Raw genomic sequence first — 23,503 nt, 5'->3', positions numbered from 1 at the left:
ATTTATATTTATATGAAAAGGGATTTCAAGGCTATTATTGACTCTTTGAAACCCTCTCTTTATGAGGATTCTTCCACATCGTTTTGCTGGTTTTATTTTGAAAATCCTGAGCGGAAGTTGTAGCTTTTAAGTGTCTAGCTTTAGCTCTGTTTGCTAACAGTTTATATCAAGGGTTAAATATTATACTACTTTTGAACCCTCTTGCTATGGAGGCTTCCTAATGACGTCACGTGAAATCCCGTGACGTCATTAGGAAGCCTCTATGCGGAATCCTTTTTACTGTATTCATTTATAATGTTTATGTGAAAATAGTGTTTTAATTGCAGATTTTATTTTGAAAGTAATGAGCGGAAGTCGTGTGTTAGCTCCAGAGCGGCTAACTTTAGCTCTGTATTATGGTATTATCACAGGTTCTGGTTACTCGTTTATGGAACTTTATCTCATTCTGAATAATTCATAGTTTCTATTCATAGTTGTGTGTAGCTCCAGAGCGGCTAGCTTTAGCTCTGCGTGCTAACAGCAACAACAGCAGTTTTTAAGCTGAATTGTGTAATAAAAGCCATTAATAAAAACATGGAGAGCTCGGCTCCGAAGAGGCGGGAGAGCAAGAAGTCCCTGCGGGTGAAAGTCATCAGTCTGGGCAACGCGGAGGTCGGGAAGGTGAGAAATACATCTCTTTTACACCAAAATACGGTCAGAAAACTCAGGATTTAACATCAGATTCTCCTCTAATTATCATGTTTTAGAGCAAGATAACTACATGTTTATTAAAAGCAACGTTTGAAAGGCTTTACATTGAATAAATACCTTTTTATGTATCTCCTGGTTTCCCTTCAATGATGCATACAACCTATCATTGACTGTAAAAATCACCCGGATTTACCTACAATTATTGTGACTAAAGCTACCGAATTAAGCTTTTTATCATTGATTACTATCTTTTTAAACGTATTTTATATAATAAGGACAATATTCACTTAAATTCGGCATACATATTACATTATAATAACTAATATTAATATATTTAATCATGTTTCCTCCTTCAGAAACCCTGCCCTTAAATCGGTAGATTTCTGAATGGAGTTTGGTGTGAAGAGCTGCAAACGTCCCTTTCTTATTTACTGATAATTAAAACACACAACAACAACAAAAAACATGTTTTCACAAAGACTGAAATCTTCTCTTAAATTCGGCGTATAAATAAACTCTTCAATATGTAATAATCAGTTTTGTTTGTAACCTTCCTCGTGCTGTTTTGGTTCAGCAGCTGTGAGATTCTGCCTAGCAACCAGGCAGCTTTCTGCCTAGCAACCAGGCAAATCATCCAGATAAAACATGTTTTTATAATAAATTAAATCTTATGTTTGTTTATTATTGATGCCGAATTCACCAGGAGCTCACAGTGAATCTGAAATAGTCATTAAAGCATGGTTATAGTAATTTATTTGAGCATAAAACCTTTAAATCTTCATAAACTTCAAGAATTGTGTGCCTAATGTCCTTAATTACGCTTTTATACATTTAGTTATAAGATTTTAACCATGTTTCTTATAGTAAGGTCAATATTCACTAATATTCGGCATACATGTTGTTACCCTATAATACATACAACTTGTGTATTTAATCTTGTGCCTTCATTCAGAAACCCAGCCTTTAAATTAGTGTTTTTCTGGATGAAGTTTGGTTTGAAATTAAACCTGATTTTCTTTTAGAGCTGCATTATTAAACGTTACTGTGAGAAGAGGTTTGTTCCTAAATATCTGGCGACCATCGGCATCGACTATGGCGTCACAAAGTAAGTCCTTATTTATTTATTGTATGTGTCTCATGTTTTATTCTGGCTTTAAAACTTCATTAATGTTATTATACCGTGTGTTTCTGTCAGAGTTCAGGTCCGCGACAGAGAAATCAAGGTGAACATCTTCGACATGGCCGGACATCCCTTCTTCTACGAAGTGAGTCAATTCATATTCAAAAAATATGTTAAGTATTTATAACTTTTCGTTTTTATATTTGTGTTTTTTACAACATTATTTTTGTTATTTTATGTGATATTTTTGTCTCTTTATTTATTCAATAATTGTTGTTATTATTCTATATTTTTTTGTTTATATTTTCCATATTTTCTTACAGAATAATAAATATATTCTTAATGTTTTTACCTTTTTAACAAAAACAAATACAGTTGTAATGTTGGAAACCTTTCCAGCAGGTGGTGCTGTAGGACCCATATTTTAAATATTGTTATTACAGTTGCAAGAAAAAGTATGTGAACCCTTTGGAGTTACCTGGATTTCTGCATAAGTTGGTCATAAAATGGAGGAAGCCACTGCTGTCCAGAAAAAAACATTGCTGCACGTTTGAAGTTTGCAAAAGAACATCTGGATGTTTCACAGCACTACTGGCTAAATATTCTGTGGACAGATGAAACCAGAGTTGAGATGTTTGGAAGGAACACACAACGCTATGTGTGGAGAACAAAGGCACAGCACACCAACATCAAAACCTCATCCCAACTGTGAAGTATGGTGGAGGGAGCATCGTGGTTTGGGGCTGCTGCCTCAGGGCCTGGACAGATTGCCATCATCCACGGGAAAATGAATTCTCAAGTTGATCAAGACATTTTGCTGGAGAACTTAAGGCCATCTGTCCACCAAGTGAAGCTCAACAGAAGATGGGTGATGCAACAGGACAACGACCCAAAGCACAGAAGTAAATCAACAACAGAAGAAAATACGCCTTCTGGAGCGGCTCAGTCAGAGTCCTGACCTCAACCCAATTGAGATGCTGTGACCTCAAGAGAGCCATTCACACCAGACATCCAAAGAATATTGCTGAACTGAAACCGTTTTGTAAAGAGGAATGGTCAAAAATTCGATGAAGATCAGAACACATTTTATGACCAATTTATGCAGAAATCCAGGAAGTTCCAAAGGGTTCACAAACTTTTTCTTGCAACTGTATATGTGTTGTGATGTGTTCAGGTGCGTCATAACTTCTATAAGGACTCTCAGGGTTATGTATATGTGTTGTGATGTGTTCGGGTGCGTCATAACTTCTATAAGGACTCTCAGGGTTATGTATATGTGTTGTGATGTGTTCAGGTGCGTAATGAGTTCTATAAGGACTCCCAAGGCGTGCTTCTGGTGTACGACGTGGGTCTGAGGGAGAGTTTCGAGGCGTTGGACAGCTGGCTCGGGGAAATGAAACAGGAAATGGGGTCTCAGGCGAACATGGACAGCATTGTGTTCGTGGTCTGCGCTAACAAGGTACCTGAAGCCTCAGAGTAATGAAGTGCTGTAGGATCTGATGGTATATTTAATATATGACTGTTTGTACAGGTGGACCTGACGAAGAGACGTGTGGTCGATGAAGGCGAGGGACGACTCTTCGCTGAGTCTCGAGGGTTTCATTACTTTGAGACGTCAGCGCAGAGCGGCGAGGGGATCAACGAGATGTTCCAGGTAATAATAATATGAATACATTAGATTGTTATAGCGCTTTTCCTAATGCTCGAACACGCTTCGCATCAAATAATACAGTACTATACAATAAGATACAGAACAACACACTACGATACAATCAATGATATGTTCCAGGTGATGCATACCATACGTTACAATACAGTGCGATACATGACCATACGTTACAATACAGTGCGATACATGACCATACGTTACAATACAGTGCGATACATGACCATACGTTACAATACAGTGCGATACATGACCATACGTTACAATACAGTGCGATACATGACCATACGTTACAATACAGTGCGATACATGACCATACGTTACAATACAGTGCGATACATGACCATACGTTACAATACAGTGCGATACATGACCATACGTTACAATACAGTGCGATACATGACCATACGTTACAATACAGTGCGATACATGACCATACGTTACAATACAGTGCGATACATGACCATACCATACGTTACAATACAGTGCGATACATGACCATACGTTACAATACAGTGCGATACATGACCATACCATACGTTACAATACAGTGCGATACATGACCATATGTTACAATACAGTGCGATACATGACCATATGTTACAATACAGTGCGATACATGACCATACGTTACAATACAGTGCGATACATGACCATACGTTACAATACAGTGCGATACATGTCCATACCATACGTTACAATACAGTGCGATACATGACCATACGTTACAATACAGTGCGATACATGACCATACGTTACAATACAGTGCGATACATGACCATACGTTACAATACAGTGCGATACATGACCATACGTTACAATACAGTGCGATACATGACCATACCATACGTTACAATACAGTGCTATACATGACCATACGTTACAATACAGTGCGATACATGACCATACGTTACAATACAGTGCGATACATGACCATACCATACGTTACAATACAGTGCGATACATGACCATACCATACGTTACAATACAGTGCGATACATGACCATACCATACGTTACAATACAGTGCTATACATGACCATACCATACGTTACAATACAGTGCGATACATGACCATACGTTACAATACAGTGCGATACATGACCATACGTTACAATACAGTGCGATACATGACCATACGTTACAATACAGTGCGATACATGTCCATACGTTACAATACAGTGCGATACATGACCATACCATACGTTACAATACAGTGCGATACATGACCATACCATACGTTACAATACAGTGCGATACATGACCATACGTTACAATACAGTGCGATACATGACCATACGTTACAATACAGTGCGATACATGACCATACGTTACAATACAGTGCGATACATGACCATACGTTACAATACAGTGCGATACATGACCATACGTTACAATACAGTGCGATACATGACCATACGTTACAATACAGTGCGATACATGACCATACGTTACAATACAGTGCGATACATGACCATACGTTACAATACAGTGCGATACATGACCATACCATACGTTACAATACAGTGCGATACATGACCATACCATACGTTACAATACAGTGCTATACATGACCATACGTTACAATACAGTGCGATACATGACCATACCATACGTTACAATACAGTGCGATACATGACCATACCATACGTTACAATACAGTGCGATACATGACCATACGTTACAATACAGTGCGATACATTACCATACGTTACAATACAGTGCGATACATGACCATACGTTACAATACAGTGCGATACATGACCATACGTTACAATACAGTGCGATACATGACCATACGTTACAATACAGTGCGATACATGTCCATACCATACGTTACAATACAGTGCTATACATGACCATACCATACGTTACAATACAGTGCGATACATGACCATACGTTACAATACAGTGCGATACATTACCATACGTTACAATACAGTGCGATACATGACCATACGTTACAATACAGTGCGATACATGTCCATACCATACGTTACAATACAGTGCTATACATGACCATACCATACGTTACAATACAGTGTGATACATGACCATACGTTACAATACAGTGCGATACATGACCATACCATACGTTACAATACAGTGCGATACATGACCATACGTTACAATACAGTGCGATACATTACCATACGTTACAATACAGTGCGATACATTACCATACGTTACAATACAGTGCGATACATGACCATACGTTACAATACAGTGCGATACATGACCATACGTTACAATACAGTGCGATACATGACCATACTTTACAATACAGTGCGATACATGACCATACGTTACAATACAGTGCGATACATGACCATACGTTACAATACAGTGCGATACATGACCATACCATACGTTACAATACAGTGCTATACATGACCATACGTTACAATACAGTGCGATACATGACCATACCATACGTTACAATACAGTGCGATACATGACCATACCATACGTTACAATACAGTGCAATACATGACCATACCATACGTTACAATACAGTGCGATACATGACCATACGTTACAATACAGTGCGATACATGACCATACGTTACAATACAGTGCGATACATGACCATACGTTACAATACAGTGCAATACATGACCATACCATACGTTACAATACAGTGCGATACATGACCATACCATACGTTACAATACAGTGCGATACATGACCATACGTTACAATACAGTGCGATACATGACCATACCATACGTTACAATACAGTGCGATACATGACCATACCATACGTTACAATACAGTGCGATACATGACCATACCATACGTTACAATACAGTGCTATACATGACCATACCATACGTTACAATACAGTGCAATACATGACCATACGTTACAATACAGTGCGATACATGACCATACTTTACAATACAGTGCGATACATGACCATACGTTACAATACAGTGCGATACATGACCATACGTTACAATACAGTGCGATACATGACCATACCATACGTTACAATACAGTGCGATACATGACCATACGTTACAATACAGTGCGATACATGACCATACCATACGTTACAATACAGTGCGATACATGACCATACCATACGTTACAATACAGTGCGATACATGACCATACCATACGTTACAATACAGTGCTATACATGACCATACCATACGTTACAATACAGTGCAATACATGACCATACCATACGTTACAATACAGTGCTATACATGACCATACCATACGTTACAATACAGTGCTATACATTACCATACCATACGTTACAATACAGTGCGATACATGACCATACCATACGTTACAATACAGTGCGATACATGACCATACCATACGTTACAATACAGTGCGATACATGACCATACCATACGTTACAATACAGTGCGATACATGACCATACCATACGTTACAATACAGTGCGATACATGACCATACCATACGTTACAATACAGTGCGATACATGACCATACCATACGTTACAATACAGTGCGATACATGACCATACCATACGTTACAATACAGTGCTATACATGACCATACCATACGTTACAATACAGTGCGATACATGACCATACCATACGTTACAATACAGTGCGATACATGACCATACCATACGTTACAATACAGTGCTATACATTACCATACCATACGTTACAATACAGTGCGATACATGACCATACCATACGTTACAATACAGTGCTATACATTACCATACCATACGTTACAATACAGTGCGATACATGACCATACGTTACAATAGAGTGCGATACATGTCCATACCATACGTTACAATACAGTGCGATACATGACCATACCATACGTTACAATACAATGCGATACATGTCCATACCATACGTTACAATACAGTGCGATACATGACCATACCATACGTTACAATACAGTGCGATACATGACCATACGTTACAATAGAGTGCGATACATGACCATACGTTACAATACAGTGCGATACATGTCCATACCATACGTTACAATACAGTGCGATACATGACCATACGTTACAATAGAGTGCGATACATGACCATACGTTACAATACAGTGCGATACATGACCATACGTTACAATACAGTGCGATACATGTCCATACCATACGTTACAATACAGTGCGATACATGACCATACCATACGTTACAATACAATGCGATACATGTCCATACCATACGTTACAATACAGTGCGATACATGACCATACCATACGTTACAATACAGTGCGATACATGACCATACGTTACAATAGAGTGCGATACATGACCATACGTTACAATACAGTGCGATACATGTCCATACCATACGTTACAATACAGTGCGATACATGACCATACGTTACAATACAGTGCGATACATGTCCATACCATACGTTACAATACAGTGCGATACATGTCCATACCATACGTTACAATACAGTGCGATACATGTCCATACCATACGTTACAATACAGTGCGATACATGACCATACGTTACAATACAGTGCGATACATGACCATACGTTACAATACAGTGCGATACATGACCATACCATACGTTACAATACAGTGCTATACATGACCATACCATACGTTACAATACAGTGCGATACATGACCATACGTTACAATACAGTGCGATACATGACCATACCATACGTTACAATACAGTGCGATACATGACCATACGTTACAATACAGTGCGATACATGACCATACGTTACAATACAGTGCGATACATGACCATACGTTACAATACAGTGCGATACATGACCATACGTTACAATACAGTGCGATACATGACCATACGTTACAATACAGTGCGATACATGACCATACGTTACAATACAGTGCGATACATGACCATACGTTACAATACAGTGCGATACATGACCATACCATACGTTACAATACAGTGCGATACATGACCATACGTTACAATACAGTGCGATACATGACCATACGTTACAATACAGTGCGATACATGACCATACCATACGTTACAATACAGTGCGATACATGACCATACGTTACAATACAGTGCGATACATGACCATACCATACGTTACAATACAGTGCGATACATGACCATACGTTACAATACAGTGCGATACATGACCATACGTTACAATACAGTGCGATACATGACCATACCATACGTTACAATACAGTGCGATACATGACCATACGTTACAATACAGTGCGATACATGACCATACCATACGTTACAATACAGTGCGATACATTACCATACGTTACAATACAGTGCGATACATGACCATACGTTACAATACAGTGCGATACATGACCATACCATACGTTACAATACAGTGCGACACATTACCATACGTTACAATACAGTGCGATACATTACCATACGTTACAATACAGTGCGATACATTACCATACCATACGTTACAATACAGTGCGATACATGACCATACCATACGTTACAATACAGTGTGATACATGACCATACCATACGTTACAATACAGTGCGATACATGACCATACCATACGTTACAATACATAGATTACGATACTTTACAATACATTACGATGCTTCACGATGCTTTACGATACAATACAATATGATACATTCCGATACTTTAAGATACATTACGATACGAAAGTTTACGATACTTTTCGTTACTTTGCGATGCTTTACGATACAATTGGCTACAATTTGATACAATACAGCTTTATCTGTACAGCTCTTTAAAACCCCCAAAGTGAATATAAATCAAATATTTATTCCCCGCAGGCGTTTTTCTCCTCCATCACCGACATGTGTGAGAACGGAGGAAAGCGTCCGGTGACGGAGCTCAGCGTGGGGTTCACTAAAGAGCAGGCGGACACCATCAGACGCATCAGAAACAGCAAGGACTCCTGGGACATGCTGGGGGTCAAACCAGGGGCCACACGGTGAGTCAGCACTTTGTATCTAACATTAGTCACCTTTAGCTTAGCGGTGGTGACGTGAAGTCGTGTGACCAGGTTGTAACGTTGGTTCCGCCTCTTGTTTCCAGGGAGGAAGTGAACAAAGCTTACAGGAAGTTGGCGGTGTTGCTTCATCCTGATAAATGTGTTGCCCCCGGCAGCGAAGACGCCTTCAAGGCCGTGGTGAACGCTCGCACCTCACTACTAAAGAACATCAAATAACACACAGTTCACTCTGATTGGACGTCCCATGCTCGACCAATCACGTGCAGCCGCTCCGACAGTGGTTATTTATTTATTTATTGTAAAGGTGTGTGTGCCAACGTCCGGTTTAACTTATTTACACTTTATCTGGACTGGCCTCTGTGTTGCTGTTAGAGGAAGAAGAGGAAGAGTCAGAGCGGTTAAATATTATAGAAACGTGTTCAAGTTTCCATCCTAAAGCCTGTGTCAAATCTATACGAGTTAAATCCGTTCCGCATGATCAACTTTTATACTTCCAAACACAAGTTCCTCCAGTTGTAGTTCCCTGAAGTGACTTTAGTTCCCTGAAGTGACTTTAGTTCCCGGAAGTGACGTTAGTTCCCTGAAGTGACTTTAGTTCCCGGAAGTGACGTTAGTTCCCTAAGGTGACTTTAGTTCCCTGAAGTGACGTTCGTTCCCTGAAGTGACGTTCGTTCCCTGAAGTGACGTTAGTTCCCTGAAGTGACTTTAGTTCCCTAAGGTGACTTTAGTTCCATAAAGTGACGTTAGTTCCCTGAAGTGACGTTAGTTCCCTAAGGTGACTTTAGTTCCATAAAGTGACGTTAGTTCCCTGAAGTGACGTTAGTTCCCTGAAGTGACTTTAGTTCCATAAAGTGACGTTAGTTCCCTGAAGTGACTTTAGTTCCATAAAGTGACGTTAGTTCCATAAAGTGACGTTAGTTCCCTGAAGCGACGTTAGTTCCCGGAACTGACGTTAGTTCCCTGAAGTGACGTTAGTTCCCTAAGGTGACTTTAGTTCCATAAAGTGACGTTAGTTCCATAAAGTGACGTTAGTTCCATAAAGCGACGTTAGTTCCCTGAAGCGACGTTAGTTCCCTGAAGTGACGTTAGTTCCCTAAAGTGACGTTAGTTCCCGGAAGTGACGTTAGTTCCCTAAAGTGACGTTAGTTCCCTGAAGTGACTTTAGTTCCCTGAAGTGACGTTAGTTCCCTAAAGTGACGTTAGTTCCCTGAAGTGACGTTAGTTCCCTGAAGTGACGTTAGTTCCCTAAGGTGACTTTAGTTCCCTCCAAACTGTGCCATTACATCCATGTGTACTTTTTTTTATCTTACTCTCCTCGAATGACAGATTTGTTCCCGTATTACTGCCTGACTAATATTAAATAACTTGTGCCAACTAATGACTCATTAGTCCCCTCAAATGTATGATTTTTCCCCTCAGAGGAAACATTTGTTCCCACAAAAATACTAATATTTACATTTACAGTTTGTTCCCTAAATGTAGATTTGGTTCATTTAATTTAAAGGATACTACTTTTTCTCTTCAGTGACTCATAGTATTACTGATTGGTGTTATGCATCTTGCTAAATGTTATGTTCCCTGAAATATACAAATTACTTCCCTTAAGTAAGTCATTTTTTACTTATTTGACTCATTTGGATATCATTTTAACCTTTTAAAAATGTTTTTCTTTCTCCTCACCTGACAAATTATAACTTTTTTCATAATATTAATTATTTGTTCCCTAAAATTGCTAATTGGGTTATGACTGATAGGATGAAAGGATGTGTGCCACGACCTGCTCATTAGTTCCCTAAAGGGACTGATAGTATTAAACGATGTGTGCCACCAACCTGCTCATTAGTTCCCTAAAGGGGCTGATAGTATTAAACGGTTTGGGCCACCAACCTGCTCATTAGTTCCCTAAAGGGACTGATAGTATTAAACGATGTGTGCCACCAACCTGCTCATTAGTTCCCTAAAGGGACTGATAGTATTAAACGATGTGTGCCACCAACCTGCTCATTAGTTCCCTAAAGGGACTGATAGTATTAAACGATGTGTGCCACCAACCTTCTCATTAGTTCCCTAAAGGGACTGATAGTATTAAACGATGTGGGCCACCAACCTGCTCATTAGTTCCCTAAAGGGACTGATAGTATTAAACGATGTGTGCCAACAACCTGCTCATTAGTTCCCTAAAGGGACTGATAGTATTAAACGATGTGTGCCACCAACCTTCTCATTAGTTCCCTAAAGGCACTGATAGTATTAAACGATGTGGGCCACCAACCTGCTCATTAGTTCCCTAAAGGGGCTGATAGTATTAAACGATGTGGGCCAACAACCTGCTCATTAGTTCCCTAAAGGGACTGATAGTATTAAACGATGTGTGCCACCAACCTGCTCATTAGTTCCCTAAAGGGACTGATAGTATTAAACGATGTGTGCCACCAACCTGCTCATTAGTTCCCTAAAGGGGCTGATAGTATTAAACGATGTGTGCCACCAACCTGCTCATTAGTTCCCTAAAGGGGCTGATAGTATTAAACGATGTGTGCCACCAACCTGCTCATTAGTTCCCTAAAGGGGCTGATAGTATTAAACGATGTGGGCCACCAACCTGCTCATTAGTTCCCTGAAGGGACTGATAGTATAAAACGATGTGTGCCACCAACCTGCTCATTAGTTCCCTAAAGGGACTGATAGTATTAAACGATGTGTGCCACCAACCTGCTCATTAGTTCCCTAAAGGGGCTGATAGTATTAAACGATGTGGGCCACCAACCTGCTCATTAGTTCCCTAAAGGGACTGATAGTATTAAACGATGTGTGCCACCAACCTGCTCATTAGTTCCCTAAAGGGGCTGATAGTATTAAACGATGTGGGCCACCAACCTGCTCATTAGTTTCCTAAAGTTGCCATTAAAATGTAGACTTAAAGGTTTTGTTTTTATTTAGTAAATGAATTCACATTTTTTATTGTTTATCAAAATTATTATTATATCAAATTTTAAATAATGCTCTTAAACCCTGACTCAGCTTTATGAGGAAATAAATAAAAAACATGTTAAACTGACGAGTGGAGCGAGTCACACGTACGACACATGTTTACTGTCCGTATTATAAACACATCATTTATTGTGTGTGTGTGCGTGTGTGTGTGTGTGTGTGTGTGTGTGTGTGTGTGTGTGTGTGTGTGTGTGTGTGTGTGTGTGTGTGTGTGTGTGTGTGTGTGTGTGTGTGTGTGTGTGTGTGTGCGTGCGTGCGTGCGAGACTGTTTGACCTCCGTACCTCATGACCTCAGTCACACTCGGAGCTGAAAACGTGTGTGTGTGTGACAGTCTCTCTGTGGTTGTGTTTGTGCATGTTTCACTGTTTTTAAAAATAATAAAAAAAACAAAAACGATTTTTCGAGCACTGTGTGTGTGTTCCTGTACAGCTGTCATGGTGAGGACCACTCGTTTAGACAAAGTGTGTTTATTCTTGTTGGACTACCTTTGTGAGGACCATGTTTTTTCCTAACTGTTCATACTTTTTGTTTACTTCTATATTAAAAGTGTTTTAGCATCATGTTCCTGGATGCGGAAACCTCACCAACGCCTTTCTGTTTTCCTCGTTAGATAAACAAAGGGAGGTCTTGTTAAACGGGGCGGGGGGGTTGGGGGGGCTCGGTTACAAAGAGGCTGAAACAAAGCTTCACTTCCTGGAGGACTTCCTGTGAGCAGACGCTCAATGAGGCTTTGTTATCACAACATTATACAGCTGGGGGAGTCTGGACCTGTACCGGGGGGTGAACGGCCAATAATAAAGTTTTTATCATTTTTATATCATCATATAAATCGTCAATTTATTTTTTACCTTAATTTATACGTTTTTGTATATTTTTGGAACCTTTTTATATTCTATTATTGTATTTGATTTATCTCCAAACATGTTATTTATTTTTGACATTTAATTCTATTTTTTTCTTTATATCTATTTATTATTTTGTAACCTTTTTGTTGTATTTCTCATTGTTCCTCCGTAGTTGAAAGGATAGGGTTTGATTAGTGACTTAGTCCCGCCCCTAAATCCCTTGGATGTGACAGGTGTTAGCTGTTTATTGTTTCATTGCCCCTACGCTATCCTTTCAACTACTTACCTCAACCATTGAATTGAATTATTCTTTGTGTCCCAAATTAAAACCTCCCTCTCTCAGACGTATTCTTGTCCCTCCTGAGCCACCCTACAGCTCCTCCTCTCCCCCCTCCCTCCATTATAAGCCCTCCCGACCTCTCTCTCTAACTCTCTGACTCCTGACGGATCGTACCATGCAGCTGGACGTTGTGGGGGTGTTCTCTCCTGACCTGTGGGGGTTCCTCCTGCTCCTGGGGGCCTCTCTGCTCTCTCTCTCCTCCCTATTGGCCCCCTGGCTCTCTCTGGCCTCCGACCTGCTGCCAGCTGAGAGGTTTGACCTGTCTCTGTGGGGGGGATGTGTGGTTCACGACGGGGGGCCCCTGCAGTGCCGGCCGCACCCCGGGCTCCTGGCCCTGCCTCCCCACCTGCTGTGGGCCCGGGTCCTCACAGGGGCCTCGCTGGGCTTCAGTCTGCTGGCTCTGCTGCTGACGGCCCCCGGACTACAGGTGGTTCACAGCTGGGGGCCCCGTCAGAAGAGGGTCCTTCTGGGGGTTGGGGGGGCCCTCAGCCTGGTGGCAGGACTCCTGGTTCTGGTCCCGGTGTCTCACGTGGCCCGCCTGGCCTCCCTGAGCCGGTTCGACCCCTCACTGCCCCCCGTGGCCCCCCGCTGGGAGAAGGGGGGGGCGCTGTACAGTGGCTGGGCGGCGGCTGGGATGCACCTGGGAGCCGGAGCCCTGCTCATAGCTACCTGTTACCGTCAGAGGGGGGGAACACTGGAGACAGGGGCCCCCGTGAGGAGGACAGAGAGGGTCTGAACTACAGCTTTCAGGAGGTCGGAACACGACTGACCAACGACTGAAACCACCAGCTCAACTGCGGCTGAACTACAACTTAACCCCGACTTTCAGGAGGTCCGAATACGACTGAACTGCTGCTGAACTACGACTGAACTGCTGCTGAACTACGGCTGAACTACGGCAGACCTACGACTGAAACTACGGCTAAACCACAACTGAACTGCGGCTGAACTGCGGCTGAACTACAACTTGAACTACGGCTGAACTGCGGCTGAACTGCGGCTGAACTACAACTGAAACTACGGCTGAACTACGACTGAACTACGGCTGAATCAACTACTGAAACTACGGCTGAACTACGACTTACCCCGGCTTTCAGGAGGCAGACTACAAGTGACAGCCGGTGCCATATCTACGAGTTTAAGTCAGTAAAACGTTTCCACTTGAAGCTCTTAAGACAACTCTTGTTTTGTAATCTTGAGACTCTTTATCTTCCGTAACTCATCACTAGCTCTAACTCCTATTAGCATTAGCATGACATAACGTTAGCATATTTAGACGTGACCCGTCAGGAAAGGTGTAATATATAAAAGGACTGTGTTAGCGTCAGTGATGAGGCGGGGGAGTTTCAGGGTTATATCTGTTAGTTTCATATTTGACCCTGTTCACTTTTAGACAAAACGAGCTGCTGCTAAACTTTATTTAAAACAACAAAACTTTAACTTTTTATGAATTAAAAGCTTGTTTTGATGCTTTTAAGATGAAAATATATGAAATCTGAAATAAGTGATTTGTATTTCATTAAAATCCATTTTTTTATAGAAATGGAGGTTTAAATCTAAATCTATTTTCTGTCTGATTTTACTTTCCTTCATCTTTACTTTACTTTGGCTTCAATCATTAAGTAATGACTTTTATTTATTCACATGTTTATTTGAGTTTGTTTCCAATCAGTCGGGAGTTACTCTCATTCTACCTGTTGAACCAGATGATTGTAAATAAAGATGATTGTAAATAAAGATGATTGTAAATAAAGATGGAACAGAATTAAAAATGGATTCCTGGGTTTTTAGAATAATTCATTTATTTTTTTATCAATAAAAACTACTTATTTTAATTAAATAGCATTTATTTGAAGGATTTTTTTTAATCTACTTCAAATGTATTATTATGTTATAATTATGTAGAATTGAATAATCTATTTATTTAATTATATTTATTGATACATTTACTTTTAAGGCTCTCTTTGATCCTTTTTCTGTATTTTATATAAAATAATATGACTGTGTTTTCCTGCTCTCTGATTGGCTGTCCGCCCGCAGCCGACCAATGAGAGCAGCCTTTGTTCTGCAGCACAATGACCTCATTATGGTCCAATCAGCTGACGGCAGCACGGGACTCCATCAGGAGAGAAAGCACACGGGCCGTTTCTCAATCTCGAGGAAACTGGCTTCCAAGCCAATATTTCAAGGATGCTACGTCATCGAGTGGCGCAGCAGGGCTGTTCCAATGTCCAGCATACTTGGAATTCCACCGAGGCCGCGTCCTTGGTTTGGGCGAAATTTCGAGGCTGCACATGGGTAGACTTTGCGTCCTTAAAATCCCCACAATGCTTTGCGCACGGACCAATTTCAAAAACTCTTGACGCAGCACACATTTAAATGTAAGTATGTAGTGGCGTGGAACATGTGTTGGTAAATATGTTACTTTGTTATCACCAAAAATGTGTTCCGTGAAAGTAAAGCAAGTTCATAATTAGATAGACATCGTGAGGTATTTATTTTCGGTACAGTTTATGTTGAAACCGTTAGAGAGAGTGGCACACTTGTTAGCCTGTTCCATTCTTCTTCGTTTTCCGAAGCCGTGGCTTGGAAGTATACTTGCTTCGTTTCTGAAGGAAGTGACTTGGAAGTACGCGACTACCAAGCCAGCATCCTCGCGATTGAGAAACACCCACGGTCAGATCAATAACACTAAAGGTGTGTCCTTCCTGTCCAGCAGGGGTCAGCAGTGGGGACCCCTGAGACTGTCTTTCATTCATATACTGATAAAGTTGTATTATTGACAGTCACACACAAACGCTGTATAAAAGATATTACAGTTTCATATTTCAGATTATATGTATTTGTCAAAGACCTGAAATCACGTGATGTTCCTCCCCCTCGTGGACCAATCTTTAAAATGAGGAATAACAGGATTTGAGCAGTCAGAACAACTAAAGCAGCAGTGTTAATAATAACAGAAACGCCAAAGAGTCACATCTAATAGAAATATATAAAAGCATTTATTTTAAATTGTGTAGCAGTCAGTTTATAATTTTGGCAGCACTGTTGAGCATTTTGAAAATGTATTTTCATGCCTCTGTGCAAGGCTTAGTCTTTCTATCTTTATAGCCACATGGTGTAAAGTAACTAAGTTCATAAACTCAACAGGTTATACTTGGTCACAATTTTGAGATACTTGTACTTTATTTAAGTATTTCAATGTTTTGCTACTTTGGTCTTCTACTCCTCTACAGTTCAGAGGTACATGGTGTACTTCTACTCCACTACATGTATTTAATACCTTTAGTTACTTCTCAGATGTGGATGAATGATGTGAAATATAATCAAGTGTTGAATCAGACTTTATTTCCACCTGGAGTAAATCCACCAGCTACCCTGCAGTATACAAAGTCATTCAAACTAGCTGCACCTTTACCAGCTTTGAGAACACTTTCATGATCAATCATTATAAAACATATCATATCTATTATTCTGAAATGGACCAATCTGCACAACGACTACTTTTACTGTCTTTCACTATATTTAGATGATAATACTTTTCTACTTTTACTTGAGGAACATTTTGAATGCAGGACTTTTACTGAAACAGAGTATTCCTACACTCTGGTACTTCTACTTTTACTCAAGTACAAGATCTGAGTACTTCTACTTTTACTCAAGTACAAGATCTGAGTACTTCTACTTTTACTCAAGTACAATATCTGAGTACTTCTACTTTTACTCAAGCACAAGATCTGAGTACTTCTACTTTTACTCAAGTACAAGATCTGAGTACTTCTACTTTTACTCAAGTACAAGATCTGAGTACTTCTACTTTTACTCAAGTACAAGATCTGAGTACTTCTACTTTTACTCAAGAACAAGATCTGAGTACTTCTACTTTTACTCAAGTACAATATATATATACTTATACCACCTCTGTTTATAGCCTATGAAAAAAACTATTAGAAATAGAAGGCTAAAGCTAACGTTAGCAGATAGTGACAATGTATGCTAGCTAGCTAGCTCAACGATTCCTTAAATAATATTGCCACAGAAAAACTTTTCAGTGCACATCACGCTCTGCCGCTCCGACAGGGAGCTCTGCTCTGAACACCTGAACAGCCCGTTCTAACAGCTGTTCACCAGCGGTCCAGTCTGTGCCACAGTGACTCCGAACGCACAGTTAATATTAACGAACGCACCCGTAGGTAATGTAGCTGCTGAAGTGTGTGACTGACTGAGTGTGTGTGTGTGTGTGTGTGTGTGTGTGTGTGTGTGTGTGTGTGTGTGTGTGTGTGTGTGTGTGTGTGTGTGTGTGTGACTGACTGACTGACTGTGTGACTGACTGACTGACTGTGTGTGTGTGTGTGTGTGTGTGTGTGTGTGTGTGTGTGTGTGTGTGTGTGTGTGTGTGTGTGTGTGTGTGTGACTGAGTGAGTGTGTGACTGGCTGTGTGTGTGTGTGTGTGTGTGTGTGTGTGTGTGTGTGTGTGACTGAGTGAGTGTGTGACTGAGTGAGTGTGTGACTGTGTGTGTGTGTGTGTGTGTGTGTGTGTGTGTGTGTGTGTGTGTGTGTGTGTGTGTGTGTGTGTGTGTGTGTGACTGACTGAGAGTGTGACTGAGTGTGTTTGTTTGTGTGACTGAGTGAGTGTGTGACTGGCTGTGTGTGTGTGTGTGTGTGTGTGTGTGTGTGTGTGTGTGTGTGTGTGTGTGTGTGTGTGTGTGTGAGTGAGTGAGTGAGTGAGTGAGTGAGTGAGTGAGTGAGTGAGTGAGTGTGTGTGTGTGTGTGTGTGCGCGTGTGTGTGACTGAGTGAGTGTGACTGAGTGAGTGTGACTGAGTGAGTGTGACTGAGTGAGTGTGACTGAGTGAGTGTGACTTAGTGAGTGTGACTTAGTGAGTGTGACTGAGTGAGTGTGACTGAGTGAGTGTGACTGAGTGAGTGTGACTTAGTGAGTGTGACTTAGTGAGTGTGACTTAGTGAGTGTGATTGAGTGAGTGTGACTGAGTGAGTGTGACTGAGTGAGTGTGACTGAGTGAGTGTGACTGAGTGAGTGTGACTTAGTGAGTGTGACTTAGTGAGTGTGACTGACTGAGTGTGACTGAGTGAGTGTGACTGAGTGAGTGTGACTGAGTGAGTGTGACTTAGTGAGTGTGACTGAGTGAGTGTGACTTAGTGAGTGTGACTGAGTGAGTGTGACTGAGTGAGTGTGACTTAGTGAGTGTGACTGAGTGAGTGTGACTGAGTGAGTGTGACTTAGTGAGTGTGACTGAGTGAGTGTGACTGAGTGAGTGTGACTGAGTGAGTGTGATTGAGTGAGTGTGACTGAGTGAGTGTGACTGAGTGAGTGTGACTTAGTGAGTGTGACTTAGTGAGTGTGACTTAGTGAGTGTGACTGAGTGAGTGTGACTGAGTGAGTGTGACTGAGTGAGTGTGACTGAGTGAGTGTGACTTAGTGAGTGTGACTGAGTGAGTGTGATTGAGTGAGTGTGACTGAGTGAGTGTGACTGAGTGAGTGTGACTGAGTGAGTGTGAGTGAGTGTGACTGAGTGAGTGTGACTGAGTGAGTGTGACTTAGTGAGTGTGACTTAGTGAGTGTGATTGAGTGAGTGTGACTGAGTGAGTGTGACTGAGTGAGTGTGACTGAGTGAGTGTGACTGAGTGAGTGTGACTGAGTGAGTGTGACTTAGTGAGTGTGATTGAGTGAGTGTGACTGAGTGAGTGTGACTTAGTGAGTGTGACTGAGTGAGTGTGACTGAGTGAGTGTGACTTAGTGAGTGTGACTGAGTGAGTGTGACTTAGTGAGTGTGACTGAGTGAGTGTGACTGAGTGAGTGTGACTGAGTGAGTGTGACTGAGTGAGTGTGACTGAGTGAGTGTGACTTAGTGAGTGTGACTTAGTGAGTGTGACTGAGTGAGTGTGACTGAGTGAGTGTGACTTAGTGAGTGTGACTTAGTGAGTGTGACTTAGTGAGTGTGACTGAGTGAGTGTGACTGAGTGAGTGTGACTTAGTGAGTGTGACTTAGTGAGTGTGATTGAGTGAGTGTGACTGAGTGAGTGTGACTGAGTGAGTGTGACTGAGTGAGTGTGACTTAGTGAGTGTGACTGAGTGAGTGTGACTGAGTGAGTGTGACTGAGTGAGTGTGACTGAGTGAGTGTGACTTAGTGAGTGTGATTGAGTGAGTGTGATTGAGTGAGTGTGACTGAGTGAGTGTGACTTAGTGAGTGTGATTGAGTGAGTGTGACTTAGTGAGTGTGACTGAGTGAGTGTGACTTAGTGAGTGTGACTGAGTGAGTGTGACTGAGTGAGTGTGACTGAGTGAGTGTGACTGAGTGAGTGTGACTTAGTGAGTTTGACTGAGTGAGTGTGACTTAGTGAGTGTGACTTAGTGAGTGTGACTGAGTGAGTGTGACTGAGTGAGTGTGACTCAGTGAGTGTGACTGAGTGAGTGTGACTGAGTGAGTGTGACTGAGTGAGTGTGACTTAGTGAGTGTGACTTAGTGAGTGTGACTTAGTGAGTGTGACTGAGTGAGTGTGACTGAGTGAGTGTGACTCAGTGAGTGTGACTGAGTGAGTGTGACTGAGTGAGTGTGACTGAGTGAGTGTGACTTAGTGAGTGTGACTTAGTGAGTGTGACTGAGTGAGTGTGACTGAGTGAGTGTGACTGAGTGAGTGGGACTTAGTGAGTGTGACTCAGTGAGTGTGACTGAGTGAGTGTGACTGAGTGAGTGGGACTGAGTGAGTGTGACTGAGTGAGTGTGACTGAGTGAGTGTGACTGAGTGAGTGTGACTGAGTGAGTGTGACTTAGTGAGTTTGACTGAGTGAGTGTGACTGAGTGAGTGTGACTGAGTGAGTGTGACTGAGTGAGTGTGACTTAGTGAGTGTGACTGAGTGAGTGTGACTTAGTGAGTGTGACTTAGTGAGTGTGACTGAGTGAGTGTGACTGAGTGAGTGTGACTGAGTGAGTGTGACTGAGTGAGTGTGACTTAGTGAGTGTGACTGAGTGAGTGTGACTGAGTGAGTGTGACTTAGTGAGTGTGACTGAGTGAGTGTGACTTAGTGAGTGTGACTGAGTGAGTGTGACTGAGTGAGTGTGACTTAGTGAGTGTGACTGAGTGAGTGTGACTGAGTGAGTGTGACTTAGTGAGTGTGACTGAGTGAGTGTGACTGAGTGAGTGTGACTTAGTGAGTGTGACTGAGTGAGTGTGACTGAGTGAGTGTGACTGAGTGAGTGTGACTGAGTGAGCGTGACTTAGTGAGCGTGACTGAGTGAGTGTGACTGAGTGAGTGTGACTGAGTGAGTGTGACTTAGTGAGTGTGACTGAGTGAGTGTGACTTAGTGAGTGTGACTTAGTGAGTGTGACTGAGTGAGTGTGATTGAGTGAGTGTGACTGAGTGAGTGTGACTGAGTGAGTGTGACTGAGTGAGTGGGACTGAGTGAGTGTGACTTAGTGAGTGTGACTGAGTGAGTGTGACTGAGTGAGTGTGACTTAGTGAGTGTGACTGAGTGAGTGTGACTGAGTGAGTGTGACTGAGTGAGTGTGACTTAGTGAGTGTGACTGAGTGAGTGTGACTTAGTGAGTGTGACTTAGTGAGTGTGACTTAGTGAGTGTGACTGAGTGAGTGTGACTGAGTGAGTGTGACTGAGTGAGTGTGACTGAGTGAGTGTGACTGAGTGAGTGTGACTTAGTGAGTGTGACTTAGTGAGTGTGACTTAGTGAGTGTGACTGAGTGAGTGTGACTGAGTGAGTGTGACTGAGTGAGTGTGACTGAGTGAGTGTGACTGAGTGAGTGTGACTGAGTGAGTGTGACTGAGTGAGTGTGACTGAGTGAGTGTGACTGAGTGAGTGTGACTGAGTGAGTGTGACTGAGTGAGTGTGACTGAGTGAGTGTGACTGAGTGAGTGTGACTTAGTGAGTGTGACTGAGTGAGTGTGACTGAGTGAGTGTGACTTAGTGAGTGTGACTTAGTGAGTGTGACTTAGTGAGTGTGACTGAGTGAGTGTGACTGAGTGAGTGTGACTGAGTGAGTGTGACTGAGTGAGTGTGACTGAGTGAGTGTGACTGAGTGAGTGTGACTGAGTGAGTGTGACTGAGTGAGTGTGACTGAGTGAGTGTGACTTAGTGAGTGTGACTGAGTGAGTGTGACTGAGTGAGTGTGACTGAGTGAGTGTGACTTAGTGAGTGTGACTTAGTGAGTGTGACTTAGTGAGTGTGACTGAGTGAGTGTGACTGAGTGAGTGTGACTTAGTGAGTGTGACTTAGTGAGTGTGACTTAGTGAGTGTGACTGAGTGAGTGTGACTGAGTGAGTGTGACTTAGTGAGTGTGACTTAGTGAGTGTGACTTAGTGAGTGTGACTTAGTGAGTGTGACTGAGTGAGTGTGACTGAGTGAGTGTGACTGAGTGAGTGTGACTGAGTGAGTGTGACTGAGTGAGTGTGACTGAGTGAGTGTGACTGAGTGAGTGTGACTGAGTGAGTGTGACTGAGTGAGTGTGACTGAGTGAGTGTGACTGAGTGAGTGTGACTGAGTGAGTGTGACTGAGTGAGTGTGACTGAGTGAGTGTGACTGAGTGAGTGTGACTGAGTGAGTGTGACTTAGTGAGTGTGACTTAGTGAGTGTGACTGAGTGAGTGTGACTGAGTGAGTGTGACTTAGTGAGTGTGACTTAGTGAGTGTGACTGAGTGAGTGTGACTTAGTGAGTGTGACTTAGTGAGTGTGACTGAGTGAGTGTGACTGAGTGAGTGTGACTGAGTGAGTGTGACTTAGTGAGTGTGACTTAGTGAGTGTGACTGAGTGAGTGTGACTGAGTGAGTGTGACTTAGTGAGTGTGACTTAGTGAGTGTGACTTAGTGAGTGTGACTGAGTGAGTGTGACTGAGTGAGTGTGACTGAGTGAGTGTGACTGAGTGAGTGTGACTGAGTGAGTGTGACTGAGTGAGTGTGACTTAGTGAGTGTGACTGAGTGAGTGTGACTTAGTGAGTGTGACTTAGTGAGTGTGACTTAGTGAGTGTGACTTAGTGAGTGTGACTGAGTGAGTGTGACTGAGTGAGTGTGACTGAGTGAGTGTGACTGAGTGAGTGTGACTTAGTGAGTGTGACTTAGTGAGTGTGACTGAGTGAGTGTGACTTAGTGAGTGTGACTTAGTGAGTGTGACTGAGTGAGTGTGACTGAGTGAGTGTGACTGAGTGAGTGTGACTGAGTGAGTGTGACTTAGTGAGTGTGACTGAGTGAGTGTGACTGAGTGAGTGTGACTGAGTGAGTGTGACTGAGTGAGTGTGACTGAGTGAGTGTGACTGAGTGAGTGTGACTGAGTGAGTGTGACTGAGTGAGTGTGACTGAGTGAGTGTGACTGAGTGAGTGTGACTGAGTGAGTGTGACTGAGTGAGTGTGACTTAGTGAGTGTGACTGAGTGAGTGTGACTTAGTGAGTGTGACTGAGTGAGTGTGACTGAGTGAGTGTGACTGAGTGAGTGTGACTTAGTGAGTGTGACTGAGTGAGTGTGACTGAGTGAGTGTGACTGAGTGAGTGTGACTTAGTGAGTGTGACTGAGTGAGTGTGACTGAGTGAGTGTGACTGAGTGAGTGTGACTGAGTGAGTGTGACTGAGTGAGTGTGACTGAGTGAGTGTGACTGAGTGAGTGTGACTGAGTGAGTGTGACTGAGTGAGTGTGACTGAGTGAGTGTGACTGAGTGAGTGTGACTTAGTGAGTGTGACTGAGTGAGTGTGACTGAGTGAGTGTGACTGAGTGAGTGTGACTGAGTGAGTGTGACTGAGTGAGTGTGACTTAGTGAGTGTGACTGAGTGAGTGTGACTTAGTGAGTGTGACTGAGTGAGTGTGACTTAGTGAGTGTGACTGAGTGAGTGTGACTGAGTGAGTGTGACTGAGTGAGTGTGACTGAGTGAGTGTGACTTAGTGAGTGTGACTGAGTGAGTGTGA

At 42.1% G+C, this 23,503-nt stretch overlaps 3 protein-coding genes across 4 annotated transcripts in view; all 3 read left to right on the top strand.

Annotated features, from left to right (window-relative positions):
- Positions 1 to 306: 306 nt before the first annotated feature.
- Positions 307 to 11,525, top strand: dnajc27 (DnaJ (Hsp40) homolog, subfamily C, member 27). The gene is made up of 7 exons (XM_079670034.1): positions 307 to 660; positions 1,713 to 1,795; positions 1,886 to 1,955; positions 3,105 to 3,269; positions 3,342 to 3,464; positions 9,221 to 9,381; positions 9,486 to 11,525. The coding sequence occupies exons 1-7, from the start codon at positions 574 to 576 to the stop codon at positions 9,616 to 9,618; spliced, it is 822 nt and encodes a 273-aa protein (XP_079526160.1). The 5' UTR covers positions 307 to 573; the 3' UTR covers positions 9,619 to 11,525.
- A 2,169-nt stretch (positions 11,526 to 13,694) lies between these two features.
- On the top strand, positions 13,695 to 14,315 carry LOC307034583 (claudin-22-like; the record flags this gene model as incomplete). The annotated part of the gene is made up of 1 exon (XM_079673415.1): positions 13,695 to 14,315. One exon carries the CDS (start codon positions 13,695 to 13,697, stop codon positions 14,313 to 14,315), a length of 621 nt encoding a protein of 206 aa, XP_079529541.1.
- A 286-nt stretch (positions 14,316 to 14,601) lies between these two features.
- mlpha (melanophilin a) overlaps positions 14,602 to 23,503 on the top strand; it is a 55,756-nt gene continuing 46,854 nt past the window's right edge. The window contains exons 1-2 of one of the 2 annotated variants that reach the window (XM_079668561.1): positions 14,625 to 14,721; positions 17,660 to 17,768. The gene's annotated coding sequence lies outside the window, so the exon portion shown is untranslated. Of the gene's footprint in view, positions 14,722 to 17,659; positions 17,769 to 23,503 lie in introns of both variants that reach the window. The other variant, XM_079668562.1, reaches the window with a different exon arrangement.

Source organism: Notothenia rossii (genome assembly GCF_949606895.1).
Source record: "Notothenia rossii genome assembly, chromosome: 3".
NCBI classification, from domain to species: Eukaryota; Metazoa; Chordata; class Actinopteri; order Perciformes; family Nototheniidae; genus Notothenia; species Notothenia rossii.
The sequence above is the reverse complement of the archived record's forward strand: the minus strand, read 5'-3'. Positions and strand labels throughout refer to the sequence as shown.